The sequence below is a fragment of the Hypanus sabinus genome, chromosome 15, assembly GCF_030144855.1.
Source record: "Hypanus sabinus isolate sHypSab1 chromosome 15, sHypSab1.hap1, whole genome shotgun sequence".
NCBI classification, from domain to species: Eukaryota; Metazoa; Chordata; class Chondrichthyes; order Myliobatiformes; family Dasyatidae; genus Hypanus; species Hypanus sabinus.
Window position 1 is genome coordinate 19,271,247 of NC_082720.1, and position 22,062 is coordinate 19,293,308.

Consider the following 22,062-nt stretch of genomic DNA (forward strand, 5'->3'; position numbering starts at 1 on the left):
ATCAAGACTCATCTCAGAAGTGGCCTATATAGTTAATATAAAGACCAATGTTTTATTCTGTCAACTACCTCACTGATAAGTTTAGAAATGAAGACTTCCAGTAAAACGACTGAAGTTCATTTGCTAATTCAACTGCTTAATTGACAATGTAAAGCCTTAAGGGAGAATAACTACTGTAATTACCTTGAATGGTAGAAACTAGCAGGTATTTTTCTTTCAATTTTCACAATAAGATATTGTTTGCAAAGGTAACATTTATTGCCTATCCCTAAATGCCTTTGAGAATATGGTCACAAGTCATTTACTAGAACCACTGAAACCCTTCTGGTAATGATATTTGTCACTGTTTGGTTTGCAGTTCCAAAATACAGATCCATGAAAATGAAGGACCAGCAATATATTTCCAAGACACAAACACAAGTAATTTTGCCGATGCTGAAAATACAAACATACACAAAATGCTGTCCTGAAATGTCAACTCTTTTTTCCTTTCCAGAGATGCTGCCTAACCTGCTGAGTTCCTCCAGCATTTTGTGTTATTCTTTTAATTCCAAGTCAGGTGCTCCCAAGCTTTCGTAGCTGTAGTTCTTCCTGATGGTAAAGGTTTGGGAAATGCTCTATGAGTAGGCCATTGTGGAATAGGGTAGGGTATCACTTAAGCAAGTGTAAGGTACGCCATTACATTTGTGCTTTGGGTCATCAAAATGCTACCAGTTACATGACTACTAGCTTCTGCCCTGCTCTTGAAGGCATATAAGTCTGAGATCACCACTGCCTAAACAATGTCAGCAAGCGAACAACAAGGGATGAACTACGTCATATTCTGGAAGAACCTTAATTGAAATTGTATAATACGCAATCACTAGCTGCCATATTTTTGGTTTCAGAATCATAATCAACGAAGCTGCTGAAGGAAATTCAGTCCAGAACATGCCACATGTTGGATAGTTATTTTTCTTGTAGTTTCTTTAAACTTTCCCATTTTTGCTTGTATCTTTAAATAATCACTAATATACATGTAATTGTTCAGTAAATTTCCAGTAATTACAGTACAGTTGCTTCTGTATTTTTCTTAGTTTTCAATAGCAGTTGTCATGCTTTTATAGGTTAATATTTATCACTGCAATTTGCTGTTATCTCTGCTCCGGTATGAGACGATCACAACTACTTTGTAGTCTGGACTTTTGTTACCTGAACACTACTTCTTGTTACAGGAGCCAAAAAAAAATTTAATAAATTGGCTACAAGCAACAAGTTTCATGCCTCATTCTTGACTTTCGATGAAACTTTGGATTGCATATTTTGAGAATCAAACACCCGAGATACACCTGTAGTTATGTCTTGGGATGGAATTAAATTCACAAGGAAATCAATGCTTAACCAGCTGAATGCCAACAACCACAAGTAACAATGATTCCTCAACTCAAGGAGTTACCTGCCACCTCAACTCTATAACTTATTTCTTCAAGTGATGATGATCTTTGTGGCCAAGCAAGCCTGCTAATTTTCCACATTATCAGGTAGATGACAATGCTGTAACTGTACTATTGAATCTTTGATTATGCAGTGAAATGGCATTTAATTTTAGATCTGCCTGGTGCTGCTCTTGCTCTGCATTCCTTATTGAACTCTGGCTTCCCATAAGTGAACGCTTTGCCAGACCATATAAATTGTGGTTGAATTCACTTCTGAATGCCTAGTTTTGAAAGACTATATTTGTTCTTAATAAATGCAAGTTAATACAAAAGTAGTGCCTTGTAACTGAAATGGAGAGGGTCCACCTGTTAGTTTGTTCAGCGTCAATATAGATACTGGCCAGGTCAGTTAAATAGTAGCATTTGCAAATCATTCCTGGCAATATGCACTGCACATTCTGTGTCTTTGGTACTTTAAGTCCATCTTACAAGTGTTGATCAACATGGCAGAACAATGATTCATCATAAAAGTATACTGTAGTTGACAATAAGGAAACTTCCTTACACGTTTGACCCAAATGAAATTAAATATCATGCAATATTTTAAAAGCTCAATGTCAGAATTAGAAAGCAGCAGCAAACTATGCATTTACCTAAGTATATTGGGAAATAAATCAGAACACTTTTAATTCTGTGATGAAAACTACAGGCTAACAGACTCGTTTCCTTTCACTGCATCTTCAAGTGTTCTTTAACATTTTCTAGTTCTTATATTACCAGCCTTCATTATTAACTCAGTCTGCCAAGATGATACCAGATTAACAGAATATTATGACAATTTTTTTTTCTTCAGTCATAGATTCATAGTGAATGAAAAGAAATCTAAACCTTTCCTATCCATGTACCTGTCCAGGTATCCTTTAAATATTGATAAGGTACCTATCACAACCAATTCCATCTGTAGTACTTTGCTTTTGAAAAAGTCAAAATACAAAATATTTAGAGAATGATCACTTAAAAAAAAAAGGACATACCACCATATAATCATAGGAAGCTAGAGAATTTTATGGACAATTACTTTTTTAATATTTCCAGTTGTCATAGAGAAATACAATTAGGATATTCCTTACCTTCAGTACAAGAGTTCTGTACTTCTGAGATGCATCCACAGTTACCTTTCTACCTCGAAATATTAGAGGTTTTTTCTTGTAGTGTTTCACCATTTCTAGCATACATTTTCTTGACTCCATTTCCAGAAAGGCCTATTGGTTACAACATTTATATAGTTAAGGAGAAAGTTGATGCAAAATTGACCATAACATTGATATTACAATCCACAATATGTTAGGATAATTGTATATCCATGGTCCCAACGGTTCAACTACTGATGTTCTTTTTCCCTTGCTCCTCCTTTGGTCATTTAACATTTTGGACATGGACATTATAAACATTACAGTAAATTCTCACAGCCGGTACACCAAATAATTAATTGCAACCCTTGCCTTCTTTAAACACCAAAAATACTTTTAATGATACCTGGTTCCTCAGTCTCATCACAATGTAATTAAGTACTTTCCCAAAGCTGGTGCCCATTTTCACAACATCAGCATCCGAATACCCAGAGGGAGGAAGGTTCTGGAGAAGCGCCACCCTGCCACCACTTTCTTGTTTTTGTTTCTGGAAAGAAGAGCAATTTTAAAGAAAGAGCTGCTTAAATGCCAAATTTTCAATTTTAAAATCATTTTTCTAATGAAGTCATGCAGGGTAGAACTTTCTCCCCAAATATATTACTCTGATGGATTCTAACACTTCTGCCAAAATGCTTAGTCCCAAATGCAGACATAAATGTTACAACTGGTAGTCAGAAGCAGCAGCAAAAGAAACACCAACAGCAAGACTTAACACTTTTTAAAAAAAGACTCAAATGCAGAAAACAATAACTGAAACATTCACCGATAGTCCATTTCAATTACCTTCAAATCTATCTCTTTGTATTTGAGAGATATATCCACTCGAACCTTCTTGCCATAAAGAATTGCTGGATTCATACTGTAATAGGCGACTGCTGCTTGAGCTTGTCCACTTGTGGCCATTTGTACAAACCCCTAATGTTTTGAGTTTAAACAAAAAAAAATTCAATTAATGTTTGTGACCATTACAAATGTCAAGCTATGGATCTCATTGGTGGTAGGAATTGTTTTTAAAAACTACTTCATTCTCAGAAAGTCAAATTTAATTATATACTCAAAGCTTCACATACAAATTTACTTTTAGAAACTGTTTAACAAAAGTCAGATTATTATCGCCAAATTGCATATGGCCTAATTTGATATCGCCAAATTCCCTTTACTCACCTCACTCTTTGTATTTAAAAGCAAGTACTTTGCAATAGGTCCAAATGGTTGAGCAAGTTTGAGAATGTCTTTCACTTTGCATTTTCCTTTGGGCAATTCTGTCATATGAAGTACTCTGCCAGGTTCATCCACTGCCTTTTGAAAGGAAAGATAATTTAATGGCATGTTTCAACAACCAAATATTTCATTGAAAAGTAAATGGCATTATCATTTCGTGTACTTAACTCTTATGTGGATCACAAGTGTAATGAATATTATTGTTATAAATTTATTTAGAATTCAAGAGTAATGAACTCACAACCCCAGTCAAATCTGAAGCAGCTAACAGGTGGCACTTAAGGAAAAGATGAAAGACAAAAACAATCTAAAAGGTGTGTTAAATAAAACAGGAGGAAGGATGAAAATAGCTTGTAAGGAGCAACAAGGATCAAATGGACCAAATAGTTTGTTTCTCAACAGAAAATAGAAAGTAGTAATAATTCGAGCACAAAAAAATTATGGAACCTACTTACATATTAATTCACCAGAATACTTTTCAGAAGAGTAAACTATTACCAGAAAGCAGTAACTATCAAATTTATTCCACTTTAGCTCAACCTAAAATGGAATATTTTTTTCAAACCCAGATGAAAGAACCAAATTGAAAATATAAACAGTGTAATTTTTTTCATAATGTAATGAGATGAAAACAAACCATGTTTCGCTTGTTCTGGATTTGACCTTTTCTGTTGCCTGAGAAAACAAAAACACATCATGAGCTCCCAGCAAGTGACATTCTATCATATTTTACTACACTTGTCTGCTGCATGCAGATCAAGTGAAAATACAACAGAACTACAAATACAGAAAAAAAATGGCCAATTCATTTTATGAAGAAACTATGTATAAAAGATCCCAGATGTCTGTGTCGTTTTAATTTACTGCATACGATAAATTGAAGGATAAAAGATAGGCAACTCCATGTCAAAATTACTTTTTACTTAAAGACAATTAAGTGTTCTAAATTAGCAAATGATATCAGAAAAGTTAATAACAAGATGAACACAAGAAAAACAATCACTGTGATTTGCAAACAGAAAGGCACACAGGATAATCGTATTCTGACCTCCGTGAGGGTCCCGTGCATCCAACTGTCTGATGACTGCGAGGATTGCAGACGCAGCATCTGGAGCAAGATTGGACTGTCGAGCAGGATTGTTCCTACATTTGACCCAAAGGGAAAGCAAGCTGAGTATTCATGTACAATCAATATACTAATTACTAGCCATAACTCATCACTTCTTATGTGATAAGCAATATAAATCAAATAAAGGATCTATCCGTTTGTGCATGTGCACAATCAGCAGCTGAGCATGTGGCAATCTCTGAAGCAGCAAACCTGGGAGCCTAAAAGACACTTTTATAAAGATTAGGCTGCACCCAACCACTAGTTTGGTGAAACAGATCCAACTGTATGCAGTTTTACTACAACCTACGGTATATTCAAAATAAGCACCACTCAAACTTAGCACTCCTTACCTAAATATCACTGAAGCAATTTAGACATACCTTGTAGATGGTACATCTTCTGGAACCCATTGAGGGTAACTAGAAATAAGACAAAAATTCTCATTATATACTTCCAAAAAGCAGTCCCTGAATTCAAGCAATTGTTGCTCAATAAAAGTAAGTGCAAATGAAGAGAGCTAAAATTCCAAACTGCAATTTGGCTCATCAATAACACTGCCATAAGTTATCTTGGTTATTTTCAGGGATTATGTGCTCAAAAAGCATGTATACAGAGAATATTTAAGGGAAAAGGGCAGGGAGGAGGTGGGTAACTTGCTTTAGAATTATCTACTTGAGTAAATCTTAAGTATTTGATATTAAGTATAAATACTTAATACTCCCTTCATTTTTATAAATACTTAATACAACTGACACAAGAATGAGGAGCAATATTTTTGGAAGAGAACAAAATAAATAGACTAAGTGGGCTGGATGATAATGAAACCCAGGATAGCGACCAATGACTACAACCATATTCTCATTTTCACCCAAAGGAATCTCCACAGAATATTCTAAACTATCAAGGATGCTGAGTAGGCAAGGTTCACTGAAAAACAGGAAATGATTTTTTTTAATAATATTTTCTTTCATCTGTTGACTGCTGGGTACTTTGTGGAAATGTTCACTGCTAATATATTTCTGCACTCTTTATCCTCCTATGATCTAATCCCTTCCAACCAAATTATATCCATCCAAGAGCAGTATTTCCATTCTCTTCATAAATGCCATGTTTTAAATGACGATTATGATTGTTTAGCCAACAACACAAGTGTCGGACTTGGTACCACACTACACTTCTCACATGATGATGTTAACTTAAAGAATCCATGTCACAAATCTATCTATAATAAATTTATAAAAACTGCATACATCTCCAAGAGCAGCAAGCAACGTCTTTTGTGTGCTGGTTCATTCTTATGCTGGTTCCACTCCTGGAATATGGGGATGGGAAGAGGGAAAAAACAAAACAAGTTGTATTTAACAAAATCATATGACTATATTTCAGCACAAACATATGAAAACCTTGTCAGAATCTGTATTTTAAGGAACAAATTAGGTCGATCCAATACAGCAGAAATTAGATATATACTAAAAGGTTCATTCTCAACAATACTGGATGAAAATCTTATACAAAATTTAAGTGTCAGGATCAAAACCTGAAGCGTTAGCTTATAATATACACTGTGTATGATTAAGGGTTTGAAAATTTATTGTTGGTTACATTTCTCTGCTCTGGGCATAAAGTTCATTTGTATATAAGTAAATATCTTGAATTACAACAACAACAAAAATCACTGGGGCAAAGGATAAATCTTAAACAATAATTTCTGCAACACTGTTCATCTATTTTCCTCACACTTATTTCCATGTTCTTATTCTACATAACTGAGACCATGAAAATGTAATGATGAATTTAAATATACACCATTCCCTAAATAGCAAAGCAATTTTAAGTTGACTGTGTCAAGAGATGAATGCTCCACAAAAACAAATTGAGGAAACAAAAGATGGGGAACTTAAATATTCAGTGATTATACCTTATACCTTATTCAATTAGCAAGCCCTGTGACTAAAAGTGCTGGGGCAATGGCATCAATACAGGGGATGCCAGCAAGCTCAATAAACCGATTAGAAAGGCTGACTCTGTTATAGGAGTCAAACTGGACACACTGGAGGATGTGATAGAACAAAGGACCCTATAGAAAATCCTGGCAATTCTGGAAGATGTTTCTCACCCTCTGTATGCCACCATGGCTGAACAGAGGAGCACTTTTAGCACTAAGATAACTGGGCTGCTCCAAAGAGTGCTATACGAGGGTCACTCACCCTCAGCCATTAGGTTCTATAATAGCCAGTGGGGGGTGGGGAATGACAGCCCTTCCTGTTTGATGTAACTTTTTTTTATTCTTTCTACTTTTCTTGTAATATGTATATATCTGTGTACTTGTAATGCTGTGACACTGTAACTTCCTTTGGGATCAATAAAGTATAAGTTGTGGCAATTATGAACAGTTATAGTGGGTTAACCACATAAAGAGTTTATAAAGTATAGAGTTTAGTCCTGTGCCGTGTGCTTGGAGCTCCTTAACACTATTCTGTAAATCAATAAAATCTATACTTTATAAACTCTAACTGATCTTTATGTGATTAACCCACTATAACTGTGTTCATAATTGCCAGCTGACCTGTTAGATGCCAAAGTTGAATGAGAGCATTATTGGGCTCAATCTTAATGCACCTACAGTCAAATAGTAGAATACAAAAATGTCCAATAGATTGTACAATCCATGGCCAGCTGTATCCAATCAGAAATCAGATTTGCTTAGGAGGGAATTGGCAAACTATTAAGCAACTACAGGATCAAAAATAATGTCTTTTCAAAAATCTTCTAAACAACACATTGCTGGAAAACATTGACATCCTCCAAGCCCACAAACTTAATTAAACATAATTAAGGAATTGCCAGCTATATTAAAGTATGCCCAGATAAGTCTGGAGTAAAACCAAAACTGATAGAAGTGTTTGATATTATAACTGCAGCAGTAACTAGGCTACTAAAATGTAATAGAACTTTAGGGAAGCTATGATGAGTGGAACCCAATGAGTAAATTAAAAATAATGTTAATCTGAATAGGAATAAAGAACAATTTAAGAGGACAAATGCAATGACACATGCCTTGGAAACATGTCAGGTGATAATAAACAAATCAGAAAATTTTATAGTAGTTCTATGTGGGTTTCACAAATTTAACTCATTCAAATCAGAAATCTCATGCCCATAAAACTTATGCTGCAAACCTCAGCAAGTTCTTTTTTTGCACAGGCATAATCATTAAAACCATTCTGTTCTCCAAGTAGGAGAAGGAATTCATGTTCTCTAAACCCAAAGGAAAATTTTGAGTCTTCAAGATCAAACTTTTTTTTGATCAAACATGCACAAACATTGCTCTGACAACAGTTCAAGAAAAATTTGCAGGAACTTCGCTCAATCAACTGGTTTAGTTTCCTAAATATCCCATGATTATTTTAATTATTTGTCATTTTTGTATAGAATTATCTAGCTCAGAGGTCACTTCATATAATTTGTCAGGTAAGTTAACAGAACGAAATGCAGAAAATAATGAGGGATTTCAAAAGCCACTGACAAATATTTGGACACTAATAGAATGAAGTGCTAAAAAGAGCAGGCCAGAATATGAACATACACAATTGGGTAATTTATTGAAAAGCACTAAAGGTCTGCAGGGAAAACACCTGTATTTACTTACAATACCTGTATAATGAAGGTAATTTGTATTCCTGTAGGCATAGCAATCTCATGATGCATACAAACCATGGTAATGTGGGAATAAACTATATAATGCTCACATTGGTGACACAGAGGAAATAAGTATGTTCTGCATGCTCTCCCCCAAGGTCTACCATCAAATACACTAATTTCTGCAACCACCCCCACACCTTTTATAGGTAATAATAGGTTGACCAAGTTTTCATAAATTAAGTTCAAACATTTCAGGTCAAAAAGATCAACTCTTTTGGAGTTTGTCCCCAATACTGATTGTCAGTAGATTCTATACTGAAATTACTTCCCACTGCAGCACCCCAGCTCCAATGTTTTGAGATAAAGTCATTCACTACATTATCTTTGTGATAAAAAGGAAACAAAAATATTAAGATTTGATTTTTCTTTCCATCCAAAGTGTTAAGTTAACGTAGTTTTGCAACCTAAAGCCATTCTTAACTACGCAGATAATCAAATACAACACCACACATATTCTAAAGCTTCGCATCATGCTTCTTACCTAAAACCACCGTAAAACCTACCTGACACCAGTGGCCAGTGCACCAGAAAAATACGTTTAATGAAATGTAATAATTTATAAAACAAGCTGAAATTACAAACCTAAAATTTAGTAAGTTTTCTTTAAGTGTTTATCAACAAAATAAAAATGAGAATCTCAAAAGCTACTGTAAGATATACTGCTTTTGGCACCATAATTGATCTGTATAGAAAGGGTGAGCATAAAATTTTAAATAGCTTATTTTGCTAAACAAAAGTTGAAGTATTTCTTTGTGCACCCACATTGAAAAAGCACATAATTTAGTTGACATGGGCTTAGTATCAATGGTTTAAAAGGTATTCTATACAACAGCAGTAATCATTACCCATTTTTGAAGCATTTCTACCAGGGGTACTTCCCAATCAATTACAATGTTTCCCCTCCCCCCCCCCCCAATTCTCTTGTGCAATTTTTTCTAACACCCAATTGAACTTGAATACTTCTTCAAAACAATTACTTTTAAAAACATCCTGGGGAACTTCCAGATTTCCAATTAAATCCTAATACTTTAAGATCACTGCCAATTTGTTACATACACAGTATATATTATGTGAAGATCAAGAATTGATATAGCCAATGATAATTTATCTTGTTACCATTTCTATACCACAGTAATACAACATGAAACCAGACCGTGCATCATTTCCTGAAAGTAATACATTTTAAGATTGAATGGGCATTTATTTGCAAACAACATGAAGCAAGTTGTCTATTTTAATTGCTTTAATAAGGTCAGTTTATCAAATTGAATACTCACCCCAAACGCAGCACACTTCCTTCTTCAAATTAAGTTTCCCTCCACGTATGAGTAAATATCCATGTCGTAACCATTGGTTAAATTTATTTTGCCTATCACATCATCTCATTAAGGGACATCATGCCAGTGCACACCACACCAATTGAAGCTTATCCTTTGCATTTGTAAATAGTGTTAAGGAGCTCCAAGCACATGACACAGGACTAAAATCTACAAATCTACAACTCTCCTTAGAAAGGGAAGTGACAACCTATTACAAAGTCATTTTCATGTTCAGAATTACTGCACACAGGTACTCTTCCACCATTTTTTCTACACTACAATGAGTAAAAAGTGTAATTTCAAGAATGGAAAGGAGACTGCTTGATTTAAAAGAGCCAGGATTCAAATAAGCCTCCCTAAACCATATATTGAGTAACAAAATCTAAATGACTGGGCTTTCAGAGTGCCGCTACCAGGCTCCAGAGCCTGCAGGTATCATTCTACTGATTGTGGGTGAGCGAGGGTGGGGGTGCTTTTTGTTAAGTAATCAGGAGGATGGGCAAGAGTTTTCTGTTAAGCAAGCAGTTTTCCAGAGTCCTCTGAGCATAGTACCAGCATCCTCTCAAGTTCAGTACAAAAGTAAAGTTTTACTAAAAGAAAGCACCCATCATTAATCTTGGCATTACTTTGAACTTACTACTGGCAGTGCATTGTCCAACATTATCCAATCCAATCGAATAGGAAAGAATATAATACAATCATAATACGTCAATACAATGACAACTCAACTTCTCAACAAACCCTCTGGTCTGTTCAAAGAGAGGTCACTGTGCTGAAAAACCTTGATGCAATAAGTACCTCTGGGCAATAAAAGGAAAAGCATTGGCATAAATGACATTAATATCACATGAAAGTCACTTAATGAGATGCTTCTTATGACTGAGTTCAAGGTCTAAATTATCATGATCTATTAGACACTTATGACACTATACACACTAGTCACAAATCTTTGTACGACTATATGACCACATAAAGTTACTTCAGTCACTAAGTGAAGCAGCACTTGAGCATTTTGACATCTCTCTTAGAGGGAAAAGTGCATTGAATATCTTACAAATCATAGCTGTGCACATCTATTAAATTCTGTAGATTTTTTTCTTAGACCAAACATTTGGACACTCCACAACAATAGACAATAAACCAAAAATCCCATTGTTTCTAAAGGAATATAAAGAATACAAAAAAAATCAAATGTGTGCACAGTACCGTATTACTCATTTACATTTCTCATGAATATAAATCTTCATTAAGCTTTTATTAAAGCAACAGAAGCTACTATCAGAACCAAAGTTGACTCCTGTCACATTTAACCTTCACAGATCTTAGAAATAACCTCTTAATGTAACTCAGAAACAGGGCATTGGACTACATGATGCTAGTGTTAATTGAAAATTGTGAAAAAAATCATGGGCTGAGACAAGTTGATCAACATGAAATGTTACTTCCATTTCTCTTCATGCTTCTTAACCTATAGAGCATTTCCTACATTTTATGCTCTTATTTCAGATTTCAAGGATTTGGTCCTTTTTTGATATTTACCAGAAAAATACTCCAAATTTCTCTCTTAACAAGGGAACAAGAATGTATTACATCAGGAGTTTTGGTTTGCTTTCTGAAAAATTGCCCAGTATGTTGAAAGAAACCTGCCTTCTATTGGGGTAGGCAACACACCCACTTGAACATGGTCTCTGGAACAGCCATTTTGCATGTAATAAGGTGCACCATTTGCACATGCTTAAGAACAGAAACAAAAAATAAATTGAGACCCAACACCCAGTAGCTTCAAAACAAATGTTATCACTGATAACGCAATGGGATACAAGTACTGCACACCCCTTTGATTTGACCAAGTATGTTGTAATTTTCACTGGCAATCTGCTCATGAATTTGATCTGCAGTTTCATAACTACTTCTCAATGAAAAGATATTTTGTAGAAATTTCATGTTGCTAAGATGTTCCAAAGAACATCTGGAACAAATTAAGACTCAAGTGAGGTTTCCATGTCCAATAAGAACTGTTGCTTATACATTATAAAGCAATTTTTAAATTAAAGGTCACTCACCTTTACAGAATGAACATTTACATCACACAGCGAACACAAGTGAGGGAACATTCCTGGCAAGAAGCCATGGTAATCGTTTACGTTGCTCAGTGAAGGAGATCCTCGTTTTCTTTCAAAAAGGGACCTTTCTTGGCCACGAGAAGGCAGCCCCATTTTTCCATAATCAGAATCATATTTATACATTGGGTCAGACAAATGCAAATCATCCCTACGGAAGTCATCACCTCGTAATCGTTCAGGCTCATAGTCCTTCCTGTCATAATATCTAAAATTCAGCTCTCGAGAAGAACCATGGTCATAATTGACCACAGGATCAGCATCAGGATCACGACCTTCAAAATTATTCCGAAAGCGCCTTTCTTCCTCCCACTCACTACGGGAGGCTCTGAAGGAACGATCTTCCCGAGGAGAAATGTCACCTCTGTTGTAATTCAAAGATGCTCCAACATCATTTCTTTTTCTTTTAAGTTGCAAAAGAATGTCTGGCAAGGATTCGGGGGTAAGTTTGTCTTCAGGATAGCGGCTCAGTTCATCCAAGTCTCTGGATGAAAGGCCAAAGGTTGCTAAAATATTACTGGCCTTGTCCGCATCAATCCGTTTCTGAGCGGCAAGTGAGGGCTGATTACGGCTGCTCATATCAAACAAGGAAGTCAAACCACTGCTGGATCGAGAAGGACCAATACCTGAAGATATTATATTCTGATGCATTTGTTCCATAGCTTGTAGGCCCACTGCCTGACCACGTCCAAAATTCAGATAGCCACCCATTCGTGCACCTTGGTTCATTCTCCCAAGATTGGCATGGGCGTTTGCAGACTGAAAGAATCCAATATTATGACTGTCTTTCTTCATGCCACGACTATGATCTTGTTGAACCCCATCGAATGACATTCTGGCACAAGAGAGAGTCTAATTCAAAACAGGTAAGAGCACCATAAAACAATTCTTCAATGGTTAGTAGATAGCCTTTGCTGGCTCTGTAGAAAGTTGTTTCACTATCTAACTTCGTCTAACAGATGGTTGATGCGACAATGTCACAGATTCCTCAGAGAACTTTTGCCAGGCTGAAAAGTTAAAACAAAAATGTTAGATCAAGGATCTCAAGGCCTTTAAAGGACAATATGCCTGGATCCGTCTTCAAAGCCAGAAGTCCAAAACTGGTCTGTAGAAAGACAGTGTAAATAACAAGATGGAATGCAACATTTCACAGTTGCATGCAAAACCCAATGCAGTGGGAAATTTCTTTGTATTCTATACAACCGATTAATGAGAAACGATAAGAATCTCAAAACGCACGTCTGGAGGAAAGCATGGCAAGTACGAACAGAATAGTAACCTGCCACCAAACCTTTTCAAGTAAATAGGATTTTTCCAACCCGCCTATAGGAAATCTCAGCCATATGGAAGAATGCCAATAAAATCATTGTAACATTTCAGAACACATTGCGAATTTTTAAGATATCTAACTATCCACAGAAAGGGAAGTAACACATGGAGTGGATGTGTTGTGTAAGCCACTGAAAAAGAAAGAGGCAGTGTGTTACAGCACTCATTTCACACTTTGATAAAGCAAATCATTTTTACTTAAGGGCTTTTAAATGATTTAATGCCTCATCTGGCAAGGACACCTCTTGAACATGCTGCCAGCAGCCAACAAACTGAATCAACGGGTAACCAAAACGTGCACAGAATTCAAGGAATACTTTAAAGGAATAAAGCCAACAAGTTTTAAAATAGCAACAAGCCAGCAAGAAACAGCTGCAATTGCTGAAAAATAACTGCTGTGCATCCAACTCAAGAACCTTTTGTTGGACTACTGAAATACTGCCGATGCATATTTGTCTTTGTAATAATTTACCTCCATAAATTTCTTGTCAACATGGAAATGTAATTATAAACATCACCAATAATAGCTGTCTGAAATGAAAATGTAATCTCTGAAAAGATTCTTAAAACAATGATTTTCAAGATCAAACAACATATCCTACCTTGCTGATCCATGCATTTAGTACTCAAGATATGTACTCAAAAAATTGGTAGCTGGCAAGGCAATGAGAATCAACCAGTCTATAGCTTTCTCCACACTTGCTGAAACATGAAAAGATCTGACTGGATCTGAAAAGAATAAAGAGCTAACATTTCAGGCCGAGACCATTCATCAAGACTGAAAAGGAATGGGGAAGAATATTTATTCCTCTCCATATGCTGTCTTACCTGCTGAATTCTTCCAGTGTTCCCTGGATTTGTAACATTAACACTATTCCTATAAGTTGATCCCATAAATGACAAAAAAAAGCCACATTCAACACAAGAGTTATTTATTTCCTAATCACCCTAGAACACCTAGCAATTAAAAACTTTTCTTCAGCATAGGTTTTTACAATCTATTGAACTGTCCAATTTTATCAAAATATTTGCATACAGACATACAAAATACATTTTGTATGTGCATGAATGAAAGACTGTAAATGCTGACTGAACCAATAAACAGCCTAAATGTAAACTACTTTCATTTATAGAATGTGCACTTGCAAAAATCGGGCCTTGCAAGAGTGCCAGAGAAAGGTTCCAAAGTGACAACAGCAATGGCAATCACTTAAATGCTAACCAACATTACTGTTAAACAAAGAATAAGCAGCATTTAATTCAAACCTATTACCAACTGACATGTTCAGAATTAGAATTATCACTGACATAGCTTGTGAAATTTGTTGTTTTGTGACAAATAGACGCAAAGTACCCTTAACATCCACTTGAACCAACCAGCAGTCAAAGTAGGCTTAACTTCTCTGTGGAAGTCCTTTCGCATCACACTGAAGTATTGGCCTAGATTACACACTTACGTTGCAAAGATGAGTCTAATTTTAAAAGAAATACTATCACTAAATTTGGCAAAGGTCTATTATTCAAATTTTAATAATCTGACTTTTGCAAAGTCCAATGTTAATTTTAATTAACAGTTAGCAATCAAAGCAGCATGTAACAATTGTACGTTCAAAGATTTCACCTCCTTTGAAGGTTGCTAAAATTAGTGCAAAAATAATTTGGCTCAGTTCTCTATATCAAATTGACAATTTCCTACATCAAGAAAGTGAGAAGTTTTTCTTTGTCAATATATAGCAGAGAATTCCTGAAGCACTTTCCAGGAAACAATAATGTAGCCAGTGCAGATCAGAAATAACAGCTCCTCCTTGTTGATAATCAACACTGGCACAACTCAAGGACACGTGCCTAGCTCACTACTCTACTCCCTCTACACCCAGGACTGTACGGCTAGACAGTTCAAACACCATCTATAAATTTGCTGATGACACAACTATTGGTAGAATTTCAGATGGTGCTGAGGCGGCATACAGGAGTCAAATCGATCAGTTAGCTGAGTGGTGTTAAAGCAACAACCTTGTACTCAATGTAAGACTAAGGAACTGACTGTTGGCTTCAGGAAAGGGAAGTTGAGGGAACACACCAGTCCTCATCGAGGGATCAGCAGTGGAAAATGTGAGTAGTTTCAAGCTTCTAGGCGTCAGTATCTCTGAAGATCTATCCTGGGCCCAACAGATTTGACAGTTATGAAGAAGGCACAACAGTGACTATATTTCATTAGGAGTTTCAGGAGACTTGGTATGTTACCAAAGTCTTGTAAACTTCTACAGATGTACCATGGAGAGGATTCTAACTGAACATCACTGACTGGTATAGCACCAGCCTCAAGGACATCTTCAATTGGTGATGCCTCAAAAAGGTGGCACCCATCAGCCAGGACATACTCTCTTCTCATTGCTACCATCAAGGAGGCAACACAAGAGCCTGAAGACACATTCAATGTTTTTGGAACAGCTTCTTCCCCACTGTCATATTTCTGAATGGACAATGAACCCATGTACATTACCTCACTTTTTTTCTTTTTTTAAAAAAGCCAAACAGGATGTTGGCTTTAGATTTTCCAAACTAAGGTTAAAAACATTTTCTGAAAATTAAACGCAAGCATAAAATTTTAATTGAGGTACTGAGATTCTGTAAGTATACACTACATCGAAGGATAGAACTGGCATTATTATTCAATTCCAACTTTTGATTATCACATCTTATAGATTATGAAACAAGGGATAGATGGGCCAATGTACCACTATCAAAGCAACACAAGTCAATTGGCTTCACAAAATCATCGTTTTCACAACATGTTAAACAAAATACTAGGATTCATGCCCAATCTTCCTTTCTATTCTTTCTGTATGACTGACATGAAAGGCATCAAGATCAGAAATTCCTCCTCTGGGATGATTAGATACAGAAAAAACAATTCTAAAGCTGAAGTGAAAACTTGTTTTAGGTGCTAAATGTCTTTACAGGCATTCACAGATACAACTAATTCTCCAAAATTTTGTTGAATTGTGAAAAGCTGCATTGGAAGAAAAACTAAATGGCAACTTAAAGAAAAATATAATACACAACATTGAATGAAACAAAACTTTCCCAGGGGTGAAAGATTTAAAGCAGACCAAGTTGAATAGATAAGGAATTAAACAGATAAATTAATTTAACAAACTATATTATGAAGTCAAAGATAAAGGTTTCAGTGAACTATTTCTAACAGTATCAATGGGTCTCAATGAGTTATGGACTTGTGGTAAACCTCAAAAAGAATATTTAAAGAGCTAGAAAATAGAGCTGTTCTCCCAAAAAAACCTGTCCAAATTTGATCAAATGAAAATGGTAAAATTGTTGGACAGGCATGTTAACAACCATACATCTAAGGCAGAGAGACAAGATTAAATCGGGCTCTTCTAGCCAAATACCAGACCAGCTTGAGCAAATCATAAATATCCATTTCTCTCTCCACAGATGGTAGTTAAAGCCATACTCATCAGTGTGACTATATTTCAAAATTTTAGCATTTGATCTAATCGCTTTTAAATGCCAGCTCTTGATCTCGGATGGTTTATTTGAATGACAAGTTGGAACGGAAGTTTAAGAAACTTAAAAGCACTGCTCAAAGTTAAGGGATAAATGGTTTCCAAAGTGATTGGACAATTTAGTGCCCAGAAAACTAAGTTCCACGATGGGGTGGGGGTCAATTACTGTACCTCTTTTTAGAGTCAACGTTGGCATGTTAGACCATGTTGCTCCTCCATAAATACACATGCTCCATTACCAGTAGCTTCAATTTTAATTGCTAAAGACCAAGTCTGTATTCTCTCAACAAATCTCCACCTCTTCTGGTTTAAGGTAACCAGTAAAATCTACATCTTTCAACAAAGTTTACCATATGTCCTAACAATGCTTTAAATAGCTTGATTTTTTTGGATAATATTGCTATGAAACAAAGAATCTTTAAATGTACATAAATGGAAATTATTAGATTCATCTTCAACTATAACAATTAAAGACCAGATCATTAAGGAAAGCCATACTAGAACAATTAAGCCTTTCAAGGTGGCTCACCCCCACCATCAAGAGGGAAAAAAATGCTAGTCTTGTCAGTAATGCCCACATTCCCAAAAAGAACTTAAAATGTTTAAAGCCATCAATGCATACACATTACTTTTGCATGGTTCAACAGTCATCCTTGACATTATTTCAAGGAAACAAACCTAGTCACTCAAAAGGTTCTTTTTTAAAAAAAATCATTCCTTCCTGTGCAGACTCTTCCTTACTTTTGATGTTTTCATCACCTAACACATCTATTGGTATACACAGAACATACATCCTTAATACTCCATTCACACTAACTTTGCCTCAATTCTGAATTTCATCGCTCAAACCTAGTCTTGTACAGCTTGTCAAATAAATTCCTTAACTGTTTTTCACCCTATATCACCTACAGCTTCTCATATTCCATCCATTTATATTCACTAACCCAATCTTTCCTCACTTCCCTATGCAAAAGTGAAATTCAATGTTAAATCATATAACATTGACCCATATACTAGAAACAATTATTTAAATTAATAGGGAACAATAGGGAAAAAAACATTTTATGAAAGACAACAATAGAGTGCAGAGTGAAAATTTGCAGTAAATGACTTAAATGCAAGTAAGTGAAGGTGTGCATTTCTGCATAATTATTTGAAAGGTCAAAAACAAGAAATAGAAAAGACCCAAAAATGTTTAGGGGCTTACAGAACAAAAGGCAAATAAAAAGCAAATCAGTAAAATCAGTGGATTAGTGGCCTTGATAATTATTACTAGAAAAAATAAACAGGTACACAAATGACATCTTACAAGTTGCTAATGATATTAAAGTCACATGAGATATTAGGGCAGAAAGTACAAATCTTAAAAGGTAGTGTAAAGATGTAGCGAAGGTATTGACTGATTAATGTGTTGGCAGGTGAAATTTTGACAGTCAAAACTGGAAAATTTATTCATGGAAATTTAAAGGCCAGGAAGAGAGAACCGTATTAGCTTTGGAAGAATGTAACAGAGGTTGACCTGAAGTTTGTTTTATTTCCTGGAATATAGAAGGTTAAGAGGTGGTTTGATTTTATATTATTAAAATCATTTAGAAAGTGCAGCAGACACTTCAACAACATGGGGCAATAAAACATTAACAATCTGAATCCAGCTACTCTGAATTGAAATCTTCATGTGTAATAGAGGCTTGGAACTTTCCACAAGAGTAAATAGTTCATTTTTTTTTACAACCCAGAAGTGTAAAGTGATATGAAAAAAAGTTGTGGATGATATTTAAATAGTCCAAATGCAGATCTGGCATCATTCCATTCAAAAGGAACAACCCCATTGCGCTGTTTGGTCTGCTCATGTTCATATGCTCCAACCTAACAACATTGTCTCCATATCTACAAACATTTACATTTCATCTTTCCTCTTTATACTAAAACTACTGCACCTCATTAATATTCCTTCATTATTTCTATAATTATTTCTTTCCTTACAATTGTGACAAAAGACAACTGATATGAAATTTAGAAAAACAAATCTACTTTCATCTTTCAATTTTTCTACAGCCTTTCAGCAAACCAATCTCCAAGACCTATTCACATGTCCACCTTACGTGGCTCTGTACTACTTGTACTTGCTTTGGTGTGCCCCCCCCCCCACCCACGTTATTCCGATGTTTCAAGGAATAAGACCCTTTTTTTTCATTATTTCTGTAAATACCTTGCTAAAGCAGTGAAGTTTCTTCTGGCTAAATAATAAAATCAAAAGAAATACATTTAGTTTGCGCCAGTGTCCCTTTTTGTAAAAAAAAGCTGTTATCAATTTTAATATAGCGGACTATAGTTTAACAGAACATGTGAAATTTATTTGACAACTGATCCCGTAATGTACCCTGGGATTTCCCCCCTCCCCAGTGACAGTAACAATATAAACATAAAACTGGCATTCCACTCTTCTCCATCAGTTTATTTGCATTCCCACACCGTCTCCTCTCTCCCCATATATACTGCGCCCATTTTGTTGTTTTTACTCGAAAATATTTTCGGTCTGCGTTAAGAAAACACCCACTCTTCTCGTTTTCCCCTGTCCTCACACTCCCCCCGGATACCTAGGTCTCTCCAGCTGTCGGGTGACCGTTTCTCTGAGGCTGCCTGCGGATTTCTCCCCTTCGTTCGTTCATCTCAAAATGGCGCCGACTCCGGCCGTGGAAAAAAAACCTTGTGGGCAAGCATGAAGGCGGCTCACTGTTGCCACATTCATAATGTCCAATTTAAGAAGCAAATCCCACTTCTAAACTAACCCCAGTGAGTGATCCAAATCGTCTGACAATTCACTCCCCTCGATTTTTTCCGCTGTATCCCTCCTGCTTTCTTACCTCCAACCAACTGTGCGCACGCGCGCTCCCGAGCAAGGCAACGAGAAGCTCGGGCAGAACGGACTGCGCCTGCGCTGCAGGGTAACCCGCGCATGCGTATCGTGCTGAAAAGCCGCGGAGGGGGAAGTAAACTTGGCGCTTGATTTGGAGCTTCGGCCATCTTACATCCTCATGGAAAATGGCAGTACAGTGGTGCCTGTTTTAAAACCTGGGAAATCCCAGTCGGATCCTTCTAGTTGTAGACCGATATCATTAACGTCTCATTTGTGTAAACTTATGGTAATAGAACGGTTGAATTATATTTTGGAAAAGAGGTGATCTAGCGCTTTATCAGACGCAATTTCCTAAGTGTAGACTGTGATTGGATCAGTTTTATGTTTGGAAGGTGATATTAGGAAAGCACCGGTAAATAAAAAAAAGTTGTAAAGCAGTATTTTTTGAAAAAGAATATGCTATGTTATGTCTTTTGATTAAATTATGGAAATTAGGAGTGACGAAGACTATATATTTTCCGAGGTTTTTTGGGGGCAGTCTATGCAGATAAGGGTAAATAACGTATATTCGATATTCTGTGAGATAAAGAATGGGACCCCACAAGGTCAGTGATATATGTAGTCTATCCTGCTGAATGGTCTCGGCCTGAAACGTTGACCATACTCTTTCCCATCTTCCTCGGTTGTCCATCGGAATCCGATGATGACGTCCACTCCTTTAACGGTGAGATCTTTGGCTATACAGTCCTGTCCTGGACCCACAAGCTCTATTGTAGGTGGGACATGTATATGTGGTAGTGATGGCAACCATGACTGCATTTCTCCTGGCTCTTTTTTGTCTTCTGGTTCTTTCCATCTCCAGACTACGAAGCCCATCCCTACACAGCTGTCACCAAGTGTTACACTCAGCAGCAACATCCTCCAGGTCTTCAGGTCTGATCTTGCACTTCCTTAAAGCATTCTTCATCTGATTTTATAGCACTTCTTCAGCCCTCCAGCTGAGCGTCGACCATGATGTAGCTGGCTGTATAACACTCTGCAGGGTAGCCGACATGGGGGCATCCTTATCACGTGCTCCAGCTACTGCAACTGAAGCTGGGTGATCATGACCCTGGGACCACCTTTTCAATAGGTACTGCCTGGCCTGCAGAGTTCCTTCATTTTGTTTGTGTTGCTTGGATTTCCAGCATCTGCAGATTTTCCCTTGTTTGTAGCCTCCTTATTATGATTATGATATTTTCTCTGAGATAGGTACTGTGGTGGGTAAATAACTTTTTGCAAATGATATAGCTTTATGGATTATAGGTAGAAATTTCAATTTCACTGTATATAGGATGCAATTAGCAATTAATAAAGTTGAACAGTGGATGAATAGATGGGGTTTTAAGTTTTCAGGAGTTAGAACACAAATTATGTGTTTTACAAAGAGGATCAACAGACCTGCACTTGATTTGAAATTATATGGTAAAACTCTTGAAGTGTCAGTGGTAAGACTTCTCGGAATGTGGCTGGATAATCTGACATGAAAGCACAATATCAGTAAAATAATTGGTAAATGTAAAGGAGCACTAAATGTCCTCAAGTGTCTATGGGTATTCTTGGGGTGCTACATGAAAATCTCTGACAATTTATGTTTGCTTAATTAGATCGGTGCTTGATTATGACTTTGTGCCTTATGGATCAGCTTCATCTCTTCAAATTTAAATGCTTGGATGTGATGCAAGCACCAAGCTTTGAGACTTTGTTGTAGTGCAGTAAGGTCGTCTCCTGTTTCGGCTTCATTGGTTGAAATGGGACAATTACCCTTACAGTTGTAGAGGTTGAAGTTAACGTTAACATACTGGATTAATTTGAGTTAGAAGAGGAATGATCGCCCTGTTAAAAGTGTGTTGGGAGATTGTTGGGAACATCACAAGAAGAGTGTTTTTAGTTTTAGATGGCTGGCTTCTTATCATGCTAGGAATATGGGTTTGCTGGATTGTGTCCCAACTGCAGCTTTCTCGATGACCCTACCTTGTTTTTTTCCAATGACTAGTTGATTTTAAGGTTGCATGATTTAATGAAGTCTAAGGTTTCTCATATGCCGGAGAGTCTATTGGTTCATCAAGATGTTAAGGAAAATTATTGTGATATGTTAACCATTTTGAAAGATGGATCAAAAGATAATTTAACTAGGAATGTTGGTGTGGCTGTTTTGCATTATTGTGGGGTTACAGTGGGTGCAGGAATTTGCAAAGTTCTAATGTGTTCAGATTCTTTGTCAGTTTTGAT

The 22,062-nt window shown here is 36.3% G+C and overlaps 1 protein-coding gene across 5 annotated transcripts in view; it reads right to left on the bottom strand.

Moving 5' to 3' along the window:
* LOC132405343 (matrin-3-like) overlaps positions 1-19,857 on the bottom strand; it is a 41,783-nt gene extending 21,926 nt beyond the window's left edge. For 2 of the 5 annotated variants that reach the window (XM_059990075.1, XM_059990071.1), the window contains exons 1-10: positions 19,144-19,171; positions 12,022-13,085; positions 6,188-6,249; positions 5,318-5,356; positions 4,875-4,969; positions 4,464-4,501; positions 3,770-3,904; positions 3,389-3,520; positions 2,952-3,092; positions 2,546-2,677 (exon numbers count right to left, since the gene is read on the bottom strand). In XM_059990075.1, coding sequence (XP_059846058.1) covers positions 2,546-2,677; positions 2,952-3,092; positions 3,389-3,520; positions 3,770-3,904; positions 4,464-4,501; positions 4,875-4,969; positions 5,318-5,356; positions 6,188-6,249; positions 12,022-12,912 — 1,665 coding nt within the window. In that variant the 5' untranslated portion in view covers positions 12,913-13,085; positions 19,144-19,171. The other 3 variants (XM_059990072.1, XM_059990074.1, XM_059990073.1) reach the window with 3 other exon arrangements.
* Positions 19,858-22,062: the final 2,205 nt, after the last annotated feature.